Source organism: Littorina saxatilis, linkage group LG7 (assembly GCF_037325665.1).
Source record: "Littorina saxatilis isolate snail1 linkage group LG7, US_GU_Lsax_2.0, whole genome shotgun sequence".
NCBI classification, from domain to species: Eukaryota; Metazoa; Mollusca; class Gastropoda; order Littorinimorpha; family Littorinidae; genus Littorina; species Littorina saxatilis.
In genome coordinates, this window is record NC_090251.1 from 42,311,791 (window position 1) to 42,331,093 (window position 19,303).

The 19,303-nt window shown below is 44.7% G+C and overlaps 1 protein-coding gene across 1 annotated transcript; it reads right to left on the bottom strand.

Moving 5' to 3' along the window:
• Nucleotides 1-1,029: 1,029 nt before the first annotated feature.
• Nucleotides 1,030-18,190, bottom strand: LOC138971497 (uncharacterized). Its single transcript, XM_070344241.1, has 13 exons — nt 18,052-18,190; nt 16,729-16,822; nt 15,878-16,104; nt 11,136-11,343; nt 10,200-10,318; nt 9,228-9,433; nt 8,508-8,679; nt 6,606-6,774; nt 5,793-5,890; nt 4,892-5,033; nt 4,130-4,212; nt 2,645-2,810; nt 1,030-1,645 (listed from the first exon to the last, which is right to left on the bottom strand). Exons 2-13 carry the CDS (start codon nt 16,808-16,810, stop codon nt 1,545-1,547), a joined length of 1,773 nt encoding a protein of 590 aa, XP_070200342.1. The 5' UTR covers nt 16,811-16,822; nt 18,052-18,190; the 3' UTR covers nt 1,030-1,544.
• Nucleotides 18,191-19,303: the final 1,113 nt, after the last annotated feature.

Here is a 19,303-nt window from a genome sequence, read left to right on the forward strand (position 1 = left end):
TCTAATTCTAAGGGCAGTATACAGCGGTTGTGTCCCTTGTCCGAGAATTAATCTGTTTTAATGTTTGTTTAGTTCATGGGCTAAAACTCCCACGGCTTTTACGTGTATGTCCGTTTTTACCCCGCCTTTTATTCATCAGATTCTGTTTCAATGATGGCAATTCAAGTATGTACATATACCTGATACGTATTATGGCAGTCAAGAAATAGAGAAGTACTCTACGCAATAAACATAATACTGGACTGTATACCCGACATTATTTTATTTGCATATTAAAACAAAAAATGTGTTTCTTGGCTGCACGTCCAGTCTGAAGTATAACATAATGTGTAACAGAGAGAAAGAGAGAGAGAGAGAGAGAGAGAGAGAGAGAGAGAGAGAGAGAGAGAGAGAGAGACAGAGAGAGAAAGAGACAGAGAGAGACAGAGAGAGACAGAGAGATAGACAGAGAGAGAGAGAGAGAGAGAGAGAGAGAGAGAGAGAGAGAGAGAGAGAGAGAGAGAGAAAGTGAGAGAGATAGAGAGATAGAGACAGAGACTGAAAGATAGACAGAGAGAGAGAGTGTGAGACGCACACACAGACACACGCAGAAAAAAAACCACCACACACACACAGTGACACACACACACACACACACACACGCGCGCGCGTGCACAGCCTTTTGAGCGACCCCAATAGTTCTACTCATTTTATCTCCAAAGTGGTGTAAGATAACCGCTCATCCAGGCAGGAAATTGATGAGGACTGATAAAAAAAAAATGCTCGAGACCACCGGCACATGATACTGGCTTGAGGAGAAGTTGGGATGAATTCTCGGAACCATTTAAGATCCAACCCAATCCATTCCACAAAGAATGTGAAGTTACAGTGGTGGTGCAGAAAACGAGAAACGAAAAAGATCATCGTGGAGAAAGGCTATTTTTGCCGGGAATCATTTAACCCCATAGGGAAATCCTTATTTCTGACAAACACAACACTGACAACACACACACACACAAACACACACACCCGCGTCTAAGCCTAATGAAATCTTTTTTTTGTGCATTTTATTCACTAACGTACGTACTACATCGTTCTGTTCTAGAGAAAATTAATGAAATGTATCCATCACATAACAACTATAAGACTGACAGGTACGCATTTCAGCACACACACATACACACAAACACATACAAGCACACACACACTCACACACACACATGCACTAACACACACACACAAACACACATGTACGCACTCACACATACACACACACACACATCCACACACACACACACACGTATCCGCATATAACAACAATAGGACTGGTAGGTACGCATTTACACACACACACACACACACACACACACACACACACACACACACACACACCCACACACATTATAGTCTTCCTTTAGTCAACTGATTACTATATTAAGTCCCTATATACTGTATCATAATCATTCTAACGAATCACGAATTATTGCTTTTTTGTGCGTTGGCAAGTATAGAACACAAATCTGTATCCACTTCCCATGAGGGTATGGTAGCCATGAGTTGAGGTTCTACTTCAATAAACGACGGAGGATTTTGCCGCTTGCGGTCTTGGGAATGGTTTCCAGAACGTGAAGACCTCCTCGCAACTTCTTGTGGGGGGCAACCTTACCTGCAAAAGGTTCAAACAAGAAGAATGAAAAAAAACCCAAGAAAGGTACGTTGTTTAACGTTAAATAAATAAAAAAAACACACGTTACGTTCACACGTACAATTCTTTTAAATTCAAAATTAAGTAATTTCGTGTTTAATGTAAGTAAAGTGTACGCTCGTACACCGCATTCACGTGAGTGTAAGTTAACATAAATGTAAACAGAAATGACAGGCTTCCGAGTTTCTTTGCTGCGTTCCTTGTAACTTTGCAGAAGGAATGTGGTTTGATGATCAAGACATTCCGATTTAAGTTGTTGTACGTGTCCTCAGAACAGATTTGCATGATCAACAAAGAAGTATATTCAAATATTTTTTTTCGAGGACACCACACTTATCCTACTCAACAAAACGACAAACAATTTCAAATAAATTGTCAAATGTGACCCTCCACCACGAAATGAGTCGCATGTCACCTCGCGCGGTTCTGCGCTAGGCTTAATATAAGTCCGGGGAGTGTCTGGTAACAGTGTGAGGGTCACCTTAGTCACAGGCTTATAACTCAAACAGTTTTTGCTCTTTTCTAAAACGGTTTTCACCACTGGATAGAGCATAAAAAAACTCTTCAAAAAAATGTAAAAATATAAAAATCATGCAAAGGTGACATGCGACTCATTCCGTGGTGGAGGGTAACAAATTTACATTTTCTCTGCAGAACATTTAAACAGAAAGTTGTCCGCTGGGGTTTCTTCTTCTCCTCTTCCTCCTTCGCTCGTCATTCTCCCATTCTCCTCTTTTTTTCCGCCTCGTGTCCCATTCTCTTGATCTACCACTCCCCCACCCCACCCCCCACTTTCCCCCTTCACCGCCCCCAAAGCCCCCCCCTCACCCCTCTTCTCCCGCCCCAGTTAGGTCTTCTCTATAAACCATGCCTCTATTTGAGAATGAGATCTTAACCGTGCGCAATTATTTGTTTTAACACCGTGCAGTGTACATAATACACATCCCTCCTTTTGCTTACTGTGAAGAAAGTCAATAACATCTTTCTCAGAGAAGGGCACGCCGGGCCTGGGCACGACGAACGCCTTGGGCAGCTCCCCCGCCTCTTCGTTGGGCACCCCCACCACCGCCACGTCACTCACCGCTGGGTGGGTCAGCAACAACGCCTCCAGCTCTGCTGGTGCCACCTGAACATAGATCATTATATTCAATGATAATTCACACCGTAGGACTCCCAGACACCATCTTCATATCGACGAGTAAACGTTGTACTGATCCAAGTTCATGTTGTTTTGATGGTCTCGTTGTCGTTTGTATGGTCGTCCATTACAAAGAAGACCACTGGTTCGACTTCCTAATGAATGTTTCGTTTTGTATGTAATCAAAGTCTTAAATACAGGCTTAAGTTGTTTTTAGTAATTATTTTAAAACAAGAAAGCAAAAATGAGTGTTTTCCCCTGTCTTCTCTCCAGTAAAGGAGAGCACTTTCCAGCTAGGTAGATATAATTTAAATCAGGGCACAACAAACACCTTTTCTGTCTTGTTTATCCCATAAGCAACAGCTCTCTTTCCTCAAGCAGAAGGGACACCACTCATCTAGGAACAAACAAGGTGTCTCAGGCCGGATGACCACCCTTGGTTGAGGAACCACTCAGCGGCAGGCTTCCATCTCCTTTAGTGGCATAGCAACAGCGCCGTTCTCTGCGCAAGCCTTTTTTTGTGTTTAAAGATACTGTCCTCCTCGTGTGCGAGATGATTTGCAACACTTTCACACGGAGAAGGAACATCATTTCACTTAGTATATTTCAACTTGAACAAATAACAAAATTGAACACACTGCTTCCCGTGCACAAGGTTTGTTTCTGTTGAATTGATTCAGCAAATTAGCATAGATATGTCACTTGGTAAGTTCATTCAACAGATGTGTTCAACCCGGTGCAATGTCCCGTTACATCCCCCTCATTTAAAGTCCCCCGGGATCTTTTGGGATTTGATCCCCAATGGTCACCCTTGCTGTTGTTGCTGTTGTTTAAGCCGCGGGGTTGAATGAGGGGGTGGAGGACGGGGTGGGGTCAGGGCTCCCCACGGACGACCCTCCTAGTGCGTCCCGGGACCCCCAATTAAAATTTGAGAGGGTCCATGGACCCCCACTGCAGTATTTTAGAGGGTCCCAAGGGTCCAAAAGCCGAAAAGTCCCAGTGTACTTATAAAAAAATTGTGGTTACGTATAGTGTACTGCGGTCGATTGCAGTCTGAAAGTGGTATCTACGGTACGCACGATAAAGGACATTTAGTGCGTCCTAGGACCCGCTCTTTTAAAATCTAGTGCGTCCATATATTTCTAGTACGTGTTTTCGGCTTCTAGTGCGTATAGGACGCAGGGACGCGCGCTATGGGGAGCCCTGGGGGTGAAAGGCGTAACATTATAAACAGTGATGTTCGGTGGGAGTAGTGCGGAGATGTGTACCCCCCCCCCCCCCCCCGCATAACAATATTGGACTCTTACCTGAAATCCTTTGTACTTGATGAGCTCCTTCAGACGGTCAGTGATTGAGAAATACCCGTCCTCGTCAACATGACCCAGGTCACCTGCACGTGTATAATCAATAAATCAGCAGAAGCAACAATGCAGCAGGGTGACAATCAGACACAAAACTCGCCACTTCCTCCTCCAACGTTTCCCCTTACCGCCCACCCCCATCCACCCCTTTCAAACATGACAAGCGTTTCCTCTACTTCACCCATTCCCAAAATTATACGGCAAGGGAGCCGACGACGACGACAACAACAACAACAACAACAACAACAACAACAACAACAACAACAACAACAACAACAACAACAACAACAACAACAACAACAACAACAACAACAAGTTCCCCATCCCCATTTCTACAATTTGTTGTAGTGGTTTACTTTTGCCATGTCCACCATTATGAAAATGTGTGTAATTGAGTATTGTTCTGGTCACGTAATATGAGCATTTGCTTGAGTGCGTGTCCTAGTTGTATATTTTCAATTGTTACGTGTGATGAATTTTGAATACAATTTTTTTTTAACAAAACAACAACAACAAAAACAACACAACAATAACAACAACAACATCAACGGCGACGACAACGATAGCCGCAGTAGCCATAACAACAGCAGCAACATCCTCAACAACAACAACAACATTATCATCAACAACACCATCACCACCTCATCGACCACCCGACGAAACGACAACAATAAAAAAAAAACAACTAACTATTGGTATTTCACAAACCTGTTCGGAGCCAGCCATCCTGAACTGTATCCGCGGTAGCCTTGGGGTTGTTGAAGTAACCCTTCATCACCTGAGGGCCCCGTACACACAGCTCTCCAGTCTCCCCCGCTTTCAGAGCCTCCCCCGTATCCACGTCAATGATCTACAGAGAATACAGTAAAATCTCCCATAACGACCCCTCTTAACAACGACATTTCCTCCGTTTTCCGACCGATGCGTTTTCCGACCGATTTTCTGGGCACGGATGTCTCGTACTCTGTAAATGACCCCCAAAGGGCGACATCCCTATTTTTTTCCGACGACCGACCGACCGACAAAACAAAGGGTTTTGACTCTTTATTGCTGCAAGAATACGAACTTGTATAGTTGGACGAACACAAAATAACAATTCGCTCTGTGTACGTAAGCTGTCTGAATAGAACAGATATCACAGGATAATGCCATTACTCTGAGTTGAACAAACACTTCAGTAGCAGATTTTGTCCACACTAGTATCCGCGCATTGTTTGAAGACACATCTATCCTCCTTGATAAGAGGGAGACTACCTAAGAATGTGCGCCATATATGCCAAGGATATGAACAGCATACGCAGAGGATCATGGTATTACCCACCTCTAATTTGACAGCGTAATAAGGTATTGTGAAGCATCCAATTCGCATACAATAATAGTGAAATCACCCTCCAGTATTTCAGCAGCTTAGAGGCCATTTCACAGAGGATAATGATTGTTATCCCATCGGTGCCCTCCAGTTTGACAATTGTTAAGCAGAAGTTAGATTGATGTTGACGATAGCCAAAAATAGAGTTATTGATGATTTGTTTTCTTCTTTCTTTTTGAGTCACACATACACAATCACGGTATACTTTGACAGTTGAAACAACAAGCGCCCCACACTAACCTTTGCGTCTGTCGTGCTGACCACGTGACCAATGGTTCCCAGTCTGACCGGAGGATTATTGAAGTGAGTGACGGGACTGGTCTCTGTTAGTCCGTACACTGCAAAGTTGGTAAGCCATTCATTAAGAGATAAAGAGAAATTCCGAATGGTTATTCTTATGGCATGACATTCTGGGAATGGCTAGGAACTTCAACTGCAGAACTGCACGACGACATGATTCAGTATGATTTAGCTGCCACATGGATAGATAAACGATCGAACTGCATGCAGAGCTTTATGTGTGTGTGTGTGTTTCTGTGTGCGTGTGTATGTGTGTGTGTGTGTGTGTGTGTGTGTGTGTGTGTGTGGTGTGTCTGTATGTGTGTGTATGTGTGTGTGTGCGTGCGTGTGTGTGTATGTATGTGTGTGTGTGTGTGTGTGTGCGTGTGTGTGTGTGTGTGTGTGTGATTCCGTCCGCGCACTGGCGTTTGCTTTGCCTCTTCGTGGTTCTCAATATTGTGCATCATATGTAGATCAATGATACGAGCTTACTTCCCTTTCTTTATCAGATCTCTAAACAGCGCTTTGCCTAATTTGTTTAAGATTTTAACAAAACTCTTTTTCTCAGCCATGACGCGAATTCTAAGCCTTTCTTTCTTTCTTTCTTTATTTGGTGTTTAACGTCGTTTTCAACCACGAAGGTTATATCGCGATGGGGAAAGGGGGGAGATGGGATAGAGCCACTTGTCAATTGTTTCTTGTTCACAAAAGCACAAATCAAAAATTTGCTCCAGGGGCTTGCAACGTAGTACAAAATTCTAAGCCATATCTCACCTTGCAAGAGCAGTGCGTCAGAGCGGGTGGCAAACTCTCGGCTGATGCCTTCTCCCAGCGGCGCAGCTCCGCACATAACTTTCTTGACACTGCTGATGTCATAGCCCGTGACCAGGGGGTCTTTGGCCAGGAATAGCACTAGTGGGGGAACCAGGTGTAGATCGGTTATCTGCAATAAATGGAAAGAACATTTTCTGAACACAGCGGATAGCACTAGCTGTCTGTCTCTTGTTTCTTTCTTTCTTTCTTTCTTTATTTGGTGTTTAACGTCGTTTTCAACCGTTCAAGATTATATCGCGACGGGGAAAGGGGGAAGATGGGATAGAGCCACTTGTCAATTGTTTCTTGTTCACAAAAGCACTAATCAAAAAATAGCTCCAGGGGCTTGCAACGTAGTACAATTTATGACCTTACTGGGAGAATGCAAGTTTCCAGTACAAAGGACTTAACATTTCTTACATACTGCTTGACTAAAATCTTTACAAACATTGACTATATTCTATACAAGAAACACTTAATAAGGGTAAAAGGAGAAACAGAATCCGTTTGTCGCCTCTTACGACATGCTGGGGAGCATCGGGTAAATTCTTCCCCCTAACCCGCGGGGGCTGTCTGTCTCTTGTAGAGATGGGTGGCTAAGAATAAGGTTGGAACAAAAGGATGTGAAGTTTGATCATATAAACCGCACACGGACAGAATCTCAAAAACATAAACATTTCTTTAGGGTGACGTTTAATCATAGACAACACAAAACATTCACTTTCTTGACCTGGTGGTCACTGGCGTGGTAAGAAAAAGAAAATGGTAATCAGAAAATGAACAGAAAATGAACAGAAAATGAACAGAAAATGAGTTTTGCTCAGTTCGGTGTCATCTCTTTAACAAGAAGAGCAAACGCTCGATCGAGTCACTTTCGCAGTTCTGAATATTATATGAGGCATCAGATGGACAGGAAGAAATTGCTATTCACAACACAATGAGTCACGTTCACATAAAATTTGAGCCCGGTCACTTTTATAGTTTCCGAGAAAAGCCCAACGTTAAGTTGTGTGTTGCCGAACAGAAAAGGCTAGTTATCTCCCTTGTTTTTCTGATAACGTTCGTAAAAGGCTACAGATGTAAATACTTTGATGTAAAGAATAATCCTACACAGTTTCAATCACATCCGATGAACTTTGTCAAAGATATAAAATGTCTAATTTTTCCTTTGACGCTGACCTGTGATCTTGAAAAAGGTCAAAGGTCAACGAAACCATCGTTAAAGTGTAGAGGTCATTGGAGGTCACGACTAAACAAAATATGAGCCCGATCGCTTTGATAGTTTCCGAGAAAAGTCCAACGTTAAGGTGGTGTCTACGGACGTCCGGCCGGCCGTCCGGCCGGCCGGACAGACTAACACTGACCGATTACATAGAGTCACATTTTCTCAAGTGACTCAAAAATGGTGATAGTCGAGCGGAACTAAATGTCTCTCTTTCTGTCTGTCTGTCTGTCTGTCTGTCTGTCTGTCTGTCTCTCTCTCGTTTGGCTGTGTAAAACATGTTATATTGGATATATAAATGTAATGTATAATGTCATGTATGTCTAAAAAGTGACAGGTTGGAAGATTAGGCATCGCCTAAAACCTTTATCTCTTTGTATTAAAGTTTTGAATCTGAATCTGAATCTGAATCTCTCTCTCTCTCTCTCTCTCTCTCTCTCTCTCTCTCTCTCTCTCTCTCTCTCTCTCTCTCTCTATCTATCTAAATATGTATGTATGTATGTATGTATGTATGTATGTATGTATGTATGTATGTATGTATGTATGTATGTATGTATGTATCTTACACACACAATATCCCTCCAACCCACCCCCCCCCCCCATACTCGCCTCATAATCAACCACACACAAACGAAACTCACACTGAGGGTTTGAATGGCAGACAGGAAGTCCTGAGACTGAAAGCGAGGCAGGGTGACAACGGTGTTCCCAGCATGCAGCGCGGTCCACTGGGATACCGTCATGCCGTATATGTGGTAGAAAGGTAAGACACCCAGCACTGTTCCCGTCCCTCGCTCCCCGACAGTCAATCCCCTGTCACACACACGCAAAGTCATACAGAAAAACACCCACAGGATAACAACATTGATGGAAAAAGCGATGACTATCGTCATATCCATTAAGATTTAAGAGAAGACAGTTTTAGTGTGTGCGTTCTAGAAGGACATCAACACGCGGCAGAACAAAACCCCAACTACAAACACAATTATTTTTCCAGGGACAAATCTACTTGCACACACACACGCGCGCACGCACACATATAAACGCACGTACGTACGCATGCACGCACGCACACAAACGCTCGAACACTGTTATTTGTAGGCCTGGGTTCTATATATGTTTGAGAGTGTTCGTTTGAATGTGTTTGAATGTGTGCGTGTGCGTGCGTGCGTGTATGCGTTTGTGCGGGCGTGCGAGTGTATGTACGTGCGTGCGTGCATAAATGTGCGTGTGACCATGTGTTTGTCTACCCGTCTGTAACTCTTTCTGTCTGTAAAAGTGCCGTGTCAGTGTGTCTCTGTGTCCTCAAATCGAGTGAGATGGGAACAGTGCAAGATAAGGCGTTCGGGGCAACGACTCACAGTTGCTGCAATATGTTGGCTGTAACGTTGGTATGCGTCAACATGACGCCTTTAGGCAATCCTGTCGTGCCGCTGGAATACGGAAGCAGTAATACGTCCTCGTGAGGGTTGATGCTGACGTTTTCCGGAAACGCCTTCCCGTCATCCTCCAGCAACGTTGAGAACGGTCTGAACCCTTCCGCCTGTCCTAAAACGATCTGCTTCGACTGAAATGAAGAAATGAATAAAAGTTCACCGATAGAAACAAATCGCCTTGACCCGGCTAAAGGCTTCCTGTGTGACTAGGAATCAATCAATCAATCAATATGAGGCTTATATCGCGGGTATTCCGTGGGTACAGTTCTAAGCGCAGGGATTTATTTATTTTTTTATTTTTTTTATTTTTATGCAATTTATATCGCGCACATATTCAAGGTGCAGGGATTTATTTATGCCGTGTGAGATGGAATTTTTTTACACAATACGTCACGCATTCACATCGGCCAGCAGATCGCAGCCATTTCGGCGCATATCCTACTTTTCACGGCCTATTATTCCAAGTCACACGGGTATTTTGGTGGACATTTTTATCTATGCCTATACAATTTTGCCAGGAAAAACCCTTTTGTCAATCGTGGGATCTTTAACGTGCACACCCAATGTAGTGTACACGAAGGGACCTCGGGTTTTCGTCTCATCAGAAAGACTAGCACTTGAACCCACCACCTAGGTTAGGAAAGGGGGGAGAAAATTGCTAACGCCCTGACCCAGGGTCGAACTCGCAACCTCTCGCTTCCGAGCGCAAGTGCGTTACCACTCGGCCACCCGAGTTGTCTGTCTGGTTGGTCTTGGCCACTCTCTCTCCCCCCCTCCTCAACCCCCGACGCATGGCGCCTCCCTCTTCTTACCCTCTTCTCACTTACGCACTTACGCACTTACGCACGCACGCACGCACGCACACACACACACACACACACACACACACACACACACCTGTAGTTTGTCTTTGAGTGCCGGGTTATGTTGTAGAGCAGCCTCCACGACACTGACCAGAGTCTCCCCCACCACCACCGCCGTGCTGCCGGACATCTCTATTTGCCGTGCCAGTTCATCTGAAGATCAAATGTAATAGAGGATTGTGTGTATGGGGGTTGGAATGGGGGTTGGGTGGACGAAACAAATTGGCTAGCAACTGAGAGGGTAGACAATATACACAGACAAAAGTTACGCGGGAGTCGGAGTGAAAGTTATAAGAGTACATGCATACGTTCGTCTTGCACAGAGGCATATTTGGCTTCACATAACAAAAGAATTAAGAAAGGCAGAAACAGACAGACAAGGCAGACACACCAGGGATCGGGATGGCCAAATCTCAAAATGTTCACTCGCCAGCCGGGCGAGTAACTTCAAGAAAGCCACTAGCCCGCCAGAAATGTCACTGGTCTGGTACATATCACAGTTGCTGCATGTGCAGTGTTTATGGCTTTGAAAAACTCCATAATTATTAGAACCAAAAGTGTTGCATTGGACCATAATGTTCACTGGCCAGCCGGGCGAGTTACCAGGCGGTTTCTACTAGCCCATTGGATTTTGTACTCGCCCCTGGCGATCCGCGGGCGGACGATTTGGCCATATCTGACAAAAAGACAGATCGACGACCAGACAGACAGTCAGGCAGATAATTTTATGAACACACAGTCACTCAGTGACATCGTCTCTCGTCGCCATATTTTAAGCATTTGCCAGATGAGTCAAATTTTAAGAAATAATTATTTGCTACATACCAATATCAATGTTTACCTGTAATCAATAGACAAAAAACAAAAAAACACGAATTGGTCAGATCTGTCACGTAGCAATTGTAATACGCTTAGAGCTACTTATGGGACCTTCTCCAGAGACAAGCTTATTTATTATCATCATTAATACCAGGGGTGTATGTTGGGTTGGCAGATGACACGGTGATTCCACAAGCTGCACTGGCCAACAGTGCAAGGGTATACTCCGGACAGTTGAAAGACAGCATGAGTAGTGTGTCGCCTTGACGTAATCCCAGTCTGGATAGACCACTCGCGATACGCATGGAGTCTTCTATCACCTGACGAAATGTCCATTCCTTTCCTGACAGAAAGTCAACCTGAAATGAAACAGACAGTTAACTTTAACATTATGATATGATGTGTCCACAGGCACACGTATAGACAGAGACAGCCATACAGGGGCAGCATTTCGAACACACACACACACAGATAGGCAGATTATCCAGAGCTGTTTGAGTATAATTCGAGTTTCTCTGTGAGTGTTTCCTTTGCAAGTAGGCTACCTGATGTTTATGAGGCTTAACTTAACCATTTGCGCATGTGGTTGGGGCTTAACTTATAAACATATATATGTGTACTAGAGGAATACCTGGCTTCGCCGGGTGAATCGCGAGACAGAGACAGACAGCGTGGCGGTTCGCCGTCTTAGAGCACGTGTTGAACATTTTCATCCACCAGTTTGTGCCCACTCAAAGGAAGGCAAGAACATACAGAGAGACAAAAGCCGCCAGACCCCATCACAAAGAGAACTCTGCAATCCACAGGTGTTGCCTGGCGAGCTAGCTATAAATAGCTCACAACTTCTAAGGCGAACAACTCTGCAGAGTCTGCTGTGAAGGGCGACGGTAGTCTCCCTGTCACACTCGACCCCCTTTGAATGAACTTTAGCTCCGAACCATGGACCCGCCAAGCTTAGGTCCCTCCCAGGTTGGTGGAATGGGAACAGCACGAAAATGATTCAGTGGCCATAATGCCATTCCTGAACATATCATGTCGAGTCCCATCCCTGTCGACGACGTCAAATGTAACCGAGTGCCAAAACATACAGACACAGTTAAAATTAATATTAAAAGTCCTACGGTTTTGAGCCATTAAGGACTTGAGTGTTTGTCCGCTTTCAAAAAGAGGAAAGAAAGAAACAAAAAATAAGGAGAGGAGGGCAGGGGGTGGGGTTGAGTTGATAATGCTCTGTGGAATTTGTTAAAATGAAAAGTAGTTAAGATGTTTCTTGGTAAGAATTATAAGTCTGTATTCTATATCTTGAATAACGGGCTTGTAATATTATTTTTTTTTATTTCAAATCGAGTTAAAAAGTGGAACCTTTCAGGATCACCAATAAAACCAAATAGATGAGCAAGTAAGAGGAACACGAACAATAAATCTCAAAACTTTTTACAAATAAAAGGATTAAGATGTAAGCCACGAAGGCCGTGGTAATAAAAACAATATGTACAGTTTGGCGACTAGTGGGCCTTGGGTGAGGATATGTTGTCTAGAAGGTAGTCGCTGGAATCAGGAGGGATGGCGGGAGCCACTCGACCTCAAACTGAAACACGCTGATGTGATAATCTGGGCTTAGTTATACCCACAGCCCCATGTCCGAGTCCCTGACCAGTCGGCACAGCAGCAAGCTGTGTGACCAGCCTAGAGAACTGCTACTGCGCAGATAATCCTGGGGACTCAGACCATGGAGCTGCATATGGTCATATAAGGTTTTAAAGGTAATTCTATTTGTAGCGCATGGAGCGAAAATGTGTTGAAATGAATAGGGTTCTCCACAATGGCAGGACTTGTTAAAGATATGGAAGCGGCAGCCGCCGGCACGGAGGCGTCTGAAGATAGTGAGGAGGTTTGTTGGGAGATCGGGGTGTAGATCGTTCATATCAATGGGTTGATAGGACAGAGATGTTACGTACTGACTTCGAATGAGTTTACGGATTTTACTGTAGAACTCGGTTACTGAGTAGCCGATGTTAGTGTTAGCTGGGCTAGATTCTGCCGCTTCTTTGGCAGCGACATCCGCCAGTTCATTTCCCCGGACCCCTACGTGAGAGGGGACCCAGAGAAATGATACGGATGTGCCGGATGAGATTAACTGGTGACATATAAAGAGGATTTCTCTTTGTAGCTCTGCCCGATTTGATGTGTTTCGATGCAGAGCTTGTAATGAAGAGCGCGAGTCAGAGCAGAAAACTACCGCACGCGGTGTGACTGGGAGGTCATTTATAAAAGTGCATGCCATGAGCAAGGCAAATAGCTCGGCTGAGAATATGGAGATGTCTTTATTAAGAGTATATTTCCTTGAGATTTTGAGATCTGGGATCACAAAGGCGCAGCCAACGCTGCCGTCTGCAAATTTGGATCCGTCAGTAAAGACTTTTAAATGCTCCGAGAATTTGTAGTTTAGGGTTTCTTTTGTAACAGTAGCTAGGTAGACGGGGTTATCTTTTTTGGTAGTATTATCTTCACTGTCGTATATGATAGTAGGGGTTTCCTCAAGCCAAGGCGGGTAGGAGGGCGGGGGGACCCTGGCAAGCTCACTGACCTTCACCCCGCTATCGGCTAGAATGCGGTTTACTGTGTCGGATAAGGGTAGCGTTTTGGCCAAGAGTTGAGTGCTATGTTTGGTGTTGGCCTCATAATTTTGGTGCTGAGGAAAAAAGTCAGTCAGGACCTCGCAGGCAGAGTTCTCTACCGCGTGGGCTCTGACAGCATACTGAGCTGAACGGAGTTTTATCTCATCCACAAGGGGCAGCCACCCACACTCGCTGTAGACTCGACTCTTACTCGCTTGTTGGGAGAGTCCCAGAGCTATTTTGAGCGCCCTGCACTCTATAATAGCCAGTTTTTTCATGAGCGCCGGGCGCGTCGCGAAATAAGCTTCGCACCCGTAAAGGAGGCGGGAGCGAATTAATGCCCGCACTACTTCTGTGACACACTTACGCCCTCTGGCCCAGGATTGGGACGCCAGGTAGCGTATGATATAAAGATCCTTGTTGGCCTTATTGATCAGATGTTCGATATGACTGGTCCAGTTAAGTCGGGTATCGATGATAACGCCGAGGAACTTAACTTCTGAGCCGCCAGACCACATCACAAACAGAACTCTACAATCAACAGGTGTTGCCCCCCCCCCACACACACACAGAGAAGCCGTATATATATATATGTATATCTATATCTATAAATATATAGAGATAGATGACAGTGTATTTTTCGCGTGGCTATAAATTGATTCGACCTTTGCACTTTTACAGTGAGGACAACTTACGGGTGCAAGGAAAGCGTTCTGGACAGTGCAGTGACATTCTAAAAATAGTGACGTAGTAACGGGAATATGGATTGACGCCACACGAAGGAAGGGAGATAAACGCAAAACACTGGAGAAGATAAGGAAGAGTTAGTGGGAATGGATCTGGGAAGATGGACAGAAAAACCAAAATCGGTTCAGCGCTGCGCGCTGAGAGCACCTGTTGAAAATTCTCATCGACCAGGTTGTGTCCGGGGTCTACCTGAATATGCCCACCAAATTTGAAGCAGATCCATCGAGAACTTTGGCCGTGCATCGCGAACACACACACACACACACACACACACACACACACAGACACACACAGACACACAGACAGACAGACACAAGTCGTATATATATATATAGATGTAGTCAGGTATCAAAGTGTATTCAGTTTAGTCCCACGTTTATCGGAGTACTGTTGGTGCATGTATGAAAGATAGGACTGTGAATGAACACTCATTTCGAAGCATGGATACAAAAGTATACAAGATTACACGATCACAGCAAAGTATGTATACTATGATTGATAGATATTACCTGTTCCATCGAAACGAAGCATGCATACAAGATAATACCATTGTTCCGAAGCATGTATACTAGATGGTAACAGTGTTCCGAAGGATTTATGTACGATAATGCGATCTCATCTCAAGTATGTAAGCAAGATAATACAAGCACACCAAAGGATGTTTGAATGATAGGCTAATACAGTGGAACCTCCCTTTTAAAACCTCCCAAACTCTGAGAAAATCAGGTCTCTTCTTCTTCTTCTTCTTCTTCGTTCGTGGGCTGAAACTCCCACGTACACTCGTGTTTTTTGCACGAGTGGAATTTTACGTGTATGACCGTTTTTTTACCCGCCATTTAGGCAGCCATACGCCGTTTTCGGAGGAAGCATGCTGGGTATTTTCGTGTTTCTATAACCCACCGAACTCTGACATGGATTACAGGATCTTGTTTGTGCGCACTTGGTCTTGTGCTTGCGTGTACACACGGGGGTGTTCGGACACCGAGGAGAGTCTGCACACAAAGTTGACTCTGAGAAATAAATCTCTCGCCGAACGTGGGGACGAACTCACGCTGACAGCGGCCAACTGGATACAAATCCAGCGCGCTACCGACTGAGCTACATCCCCGCCCATCAGTTCTCTAAAAGGAGGGAGTACGTCTTAAATGGGGGTACATTTACAGAGGTTATGAACAGAAAGTCTGAGAAAACAGGGTCTTAAAAGGGAGGGAGTCTTACATTTGGGGGTCTTAACACTTTCTACCCCACCTATGATGACCAAGAATTTTTTAGGCCAAGACCAGCTGTGCTGCAGCAGGTCACTCAGAATTGTAGTAACTGTGTAGCAACTGTGTATCAACATTACAGGAAGCAACTAAAGTGACTGTGTGTACGGATATATCCGTACCAGGTCAGATAGAGCCATATGAGTGGGTACAGGGTACGGATATATCCGTACCTGGGAGACAATGAGTTACAAGGGGGGGGGGGGGGGGGGTTATACTGTACGATCGAATCAAAAGTTGTATGCAAGACAATTCGACCATACCAAAGCGATCTGATCCTTGTATTCGCGCAAAGCAGCGAACATGAATTCCGCAAAAGGAAGGTCAGGGACGTCGATCTGGGGGAAAGGACTGCGTACGATTCCTTTCGTGACGTCATTAGATCTGTCGTCACTGAGTGTGCTTGACGCTCTTGTGTGACGTTGACACCAGCTGGTCACGTGGCTGCGCGAGCGTTTGCAAGGTTGGTGGGTTGTGTATTGATGACTTCCTGTTCAACAGGAAAAAAAACCAATGGCCTGACATATGCGAGTATTGTGCAGTAATGCATGCGTGCGCGTTACCACCTCAACACGCACACACACTGACACACACACTGACACACACACACACACACGGACACACATGCACATGCACACACACACACACGCACGCACACACACACACACACACACACACACCCATACAAACTCAGTCCTGCTCTCTCAATCACTTGAAACGAGATAGAGAGTATAGAGAGTATACGAGCGAGAAAATGTGTGTGTGTGTGTGTGTGTGTGTGTGTGTGTGTGTGTGTGTGTGTTTGTATATATAAGTGTGGGTGTGTGTGGGTGTGAGAGAGAGAAAGAGAGAGATAGTGAGAGAGACAGAGACAGAGACAGAGAGACAGACAGACAGCCAGTCAGCCACACAGCCAGCCAGAGACACGCTCAAACATAAAGAGTTTCAGACAGAAAAAGGCAGACCCAAATATATTGACAGACAGACAGAAAAACAGACAGACAGACAAAAGGCGACAGAAAGAGAGATTGGGAAAGATGAAAAAAGACGAAAAAAAGACGAAAAAAAGACGGAGAAAAGGTTGAGATGGACGGCTGCTAATCCTAAATCTGACCATTGCTGCTATTCTGTGAAGAAAATGTGGAGGTCAGTCTCACCGCACACAGATTCAAGCGGGTGATGCATGGAACTCGCATCTTTCTTCAGATCTGTTGACAAACAAGCAACCACACATACATAAACCAAAGAAATATATGCATACTCGCACACACACGCGCGCACTGACGGACTCACACACACACGCGCGCACGGACTCGCATGCAGTCCGATGCGCACCGACTGACTCGCGGCACACACACACACACACACACACTCAGTGACACACACACACACACACCGTCACACACACACACACACACACACACCGGCCGTGACACACACACACACACACCCCGTCATACTCACACACACACGGCACACACACTGACACGCAAACATGGCGTATACACTGCACGCACACACACTCTCACGCGTACTGGACACAGAGGGGCCGGGGGGGGGGGGGGGTGGGGTGGTTGGGGGGTGTCAGAAACTGACGGCTCTAATGCACACTCTCACTGATAGCTAGCCAGTATCCCAGGCACAAGTGAACGTCTGTCCGTAAACTAAAGGTTGTCTGTATATATGGAATAATATAAACATAAATCCGTTTAGTCTTCGCTGTACTACACTAGCATATGATATAGTTGTGCAATTTCAGTCAAAAGGCAGTGGCGTAAAAATACATGCATCTGGGGAGTACATTGTACTTATCAGAAGTCGACCAGTAAATATGCAAACGCATGTTTTATTACCTTCAAGTTATATTCAAGTTGCTCAGATGTGCACGCCTCTACTGAGCGCGTTACACCTGGCCGGGTCTTTATCAGCGACTCACACTGAACTGTGAAACAGCAGCAGAACTTCGAACGTACATTATTATATAAACATAGCAAAAAGAAAACACGTTGACCCACTAACATAACTTACACTGACTATATGGCATGCGCTATACACATGAACACAGCGAAAAGAAACCACTGACATACTGACACAGCTGACACTGGATATGGCATGCGTTACACATGAACACAGCGAAAAGAAACCACTGACATACTGACATACTGACACAACTAACACTGAATATGGCATGCGTTTCACATGAACACAGCGAAAAGAAACCACGGACAAACTGACACAACTGACGCTGAATGAGCCATATGATATGCTATACAACACCATAACTCGCAGGCTTCTCAGTTGTTGCTTTCTGAATCTTGACGATTGCAAACTTGGTGACTTTGCATGTAACTGCCAAAAATACGGCTTAAACAATAATGACACAAACATTTTTAATTAAAGCGAACAAGACTATATTTAAAGCCACTTCTTGACTGACCTGTATGCGGTGGTTTCGCCTTGAGAAAGATACTCCTGGTATGGCTTTTGTAAAAGTTCTCATCACACAACACAGCACGGAGCGTAGCATGCGTATCGTGTGTACCTCAGCCACTCACATAACTCATGCAGTGACCCCAGAGCAAGAGCAGGTCAGGTCCACAGGCACACGAGAGTGCACATAAGCCTACTTCTTGTCCTTGTTCAGTCAAGAATTGATACACTATGTCCGCCTTGAACATGAGACTAAAGTGTACGGAATGAAGCGAATTTCACAGTAAATGTATCGCGTTTCACCAGAACGTTACCTCGTTGGTCTGTCAGTGATTCTTCTTTCTTTCTGTTCTGTCGTCTGCCCGAGTCTTCTTCGTTTCGGTTTGTGTAAATTGATTCTTGTGCTTGATGAAGACCCCAGTGGTTGAAACATCTCCTGTACTTGTTTCGTTTTTGTCATTCCAACGTGAGTACAGCGCTTTTTGGTCTGTTTGTTTCCGTTTCCTCGTTTACAACAAACTGACATTTCTGTCTCCGTCAGCGATCTGCTAAAATCAGTTCTCTTTAACTTTAGACAGGGACCTATCTATAGGCCTATCTATATACGGCTTGTGTGTGTGTGTGTCTGTCTGTCTGTGTGTCTGTCTGTCTGTCTGTGTCACTTCGCGATGCACGGCCAAAGTTCTCGATGGATCTGCTTCAAATTTTGTGGGCATATTCAGGTAGACCCCGGACACAATCTGGTCGATGAAAATTGTCAACACGTGCTCTCAGCGCGCAGCACTCAACCAATTTTGGTTTTTCTGTACATCCATTCCCAGTAACTCTTCCTTATCTTCCCTAGTGTTTTGCGCGTTTCTTTTTCTCTTTATTTGGTGTTTAACGTCGTTTTCAACCACGAAGGTTATATCGCGACGAGGGAAAGGGGGGAGATGGGATAGGGGAAAGGGGGGAGATGGGATAGAGCCACTTGTTAAGTGTTTCTTGTTCACAAAAGCACTAATCAAAAAATTGCTCCAGGGGCTTGCAACGTAGTACAATATATGACCTTACTGGGAGAATGCAAGTTTCCAGTACAAAGGACTAAACATTTCTTACATACTGCTTGACTAAAATCTTTACAACCATTGACTATATTCTATACAAGAACCACTAAACAAGGGTAAAAGGAGAAACATAATCCGTTAGTCGCCTCTTACGACATGCGGGGTGCAGAGAAATAAGGATGTGGAAAAGAAGACTTTTGGTAAGTGAAATAA

What these genes read in the sequence shown, in the direction of transcription:
- LOC138971497 (XM_070344241.1), bottom strand. Translation starts at nt 16,810, where the DNA reads ATGCGAGTTCCATGCATCACCCGCTTGAATCTGTGTGCGGTGAGACTG. An exon ending in TGACGCACTGCTCTTGCAAG is followed by an intron (nt 5,891 to 6,605) that starts GTGAGATATGGC and finishes CCAACTTTGCAG; the next exon opens with TGTACGGACTAACAGAGACC. An exon ending in TGTTATTGACTTTCTTCACA is followed by an intron (nt 1,646 to 2,644) that starts GTAAGCAAAAGG and finishes AACCTTTTGCAG; the next exon opens with GTAAGGTTGCCCCCCACAAG.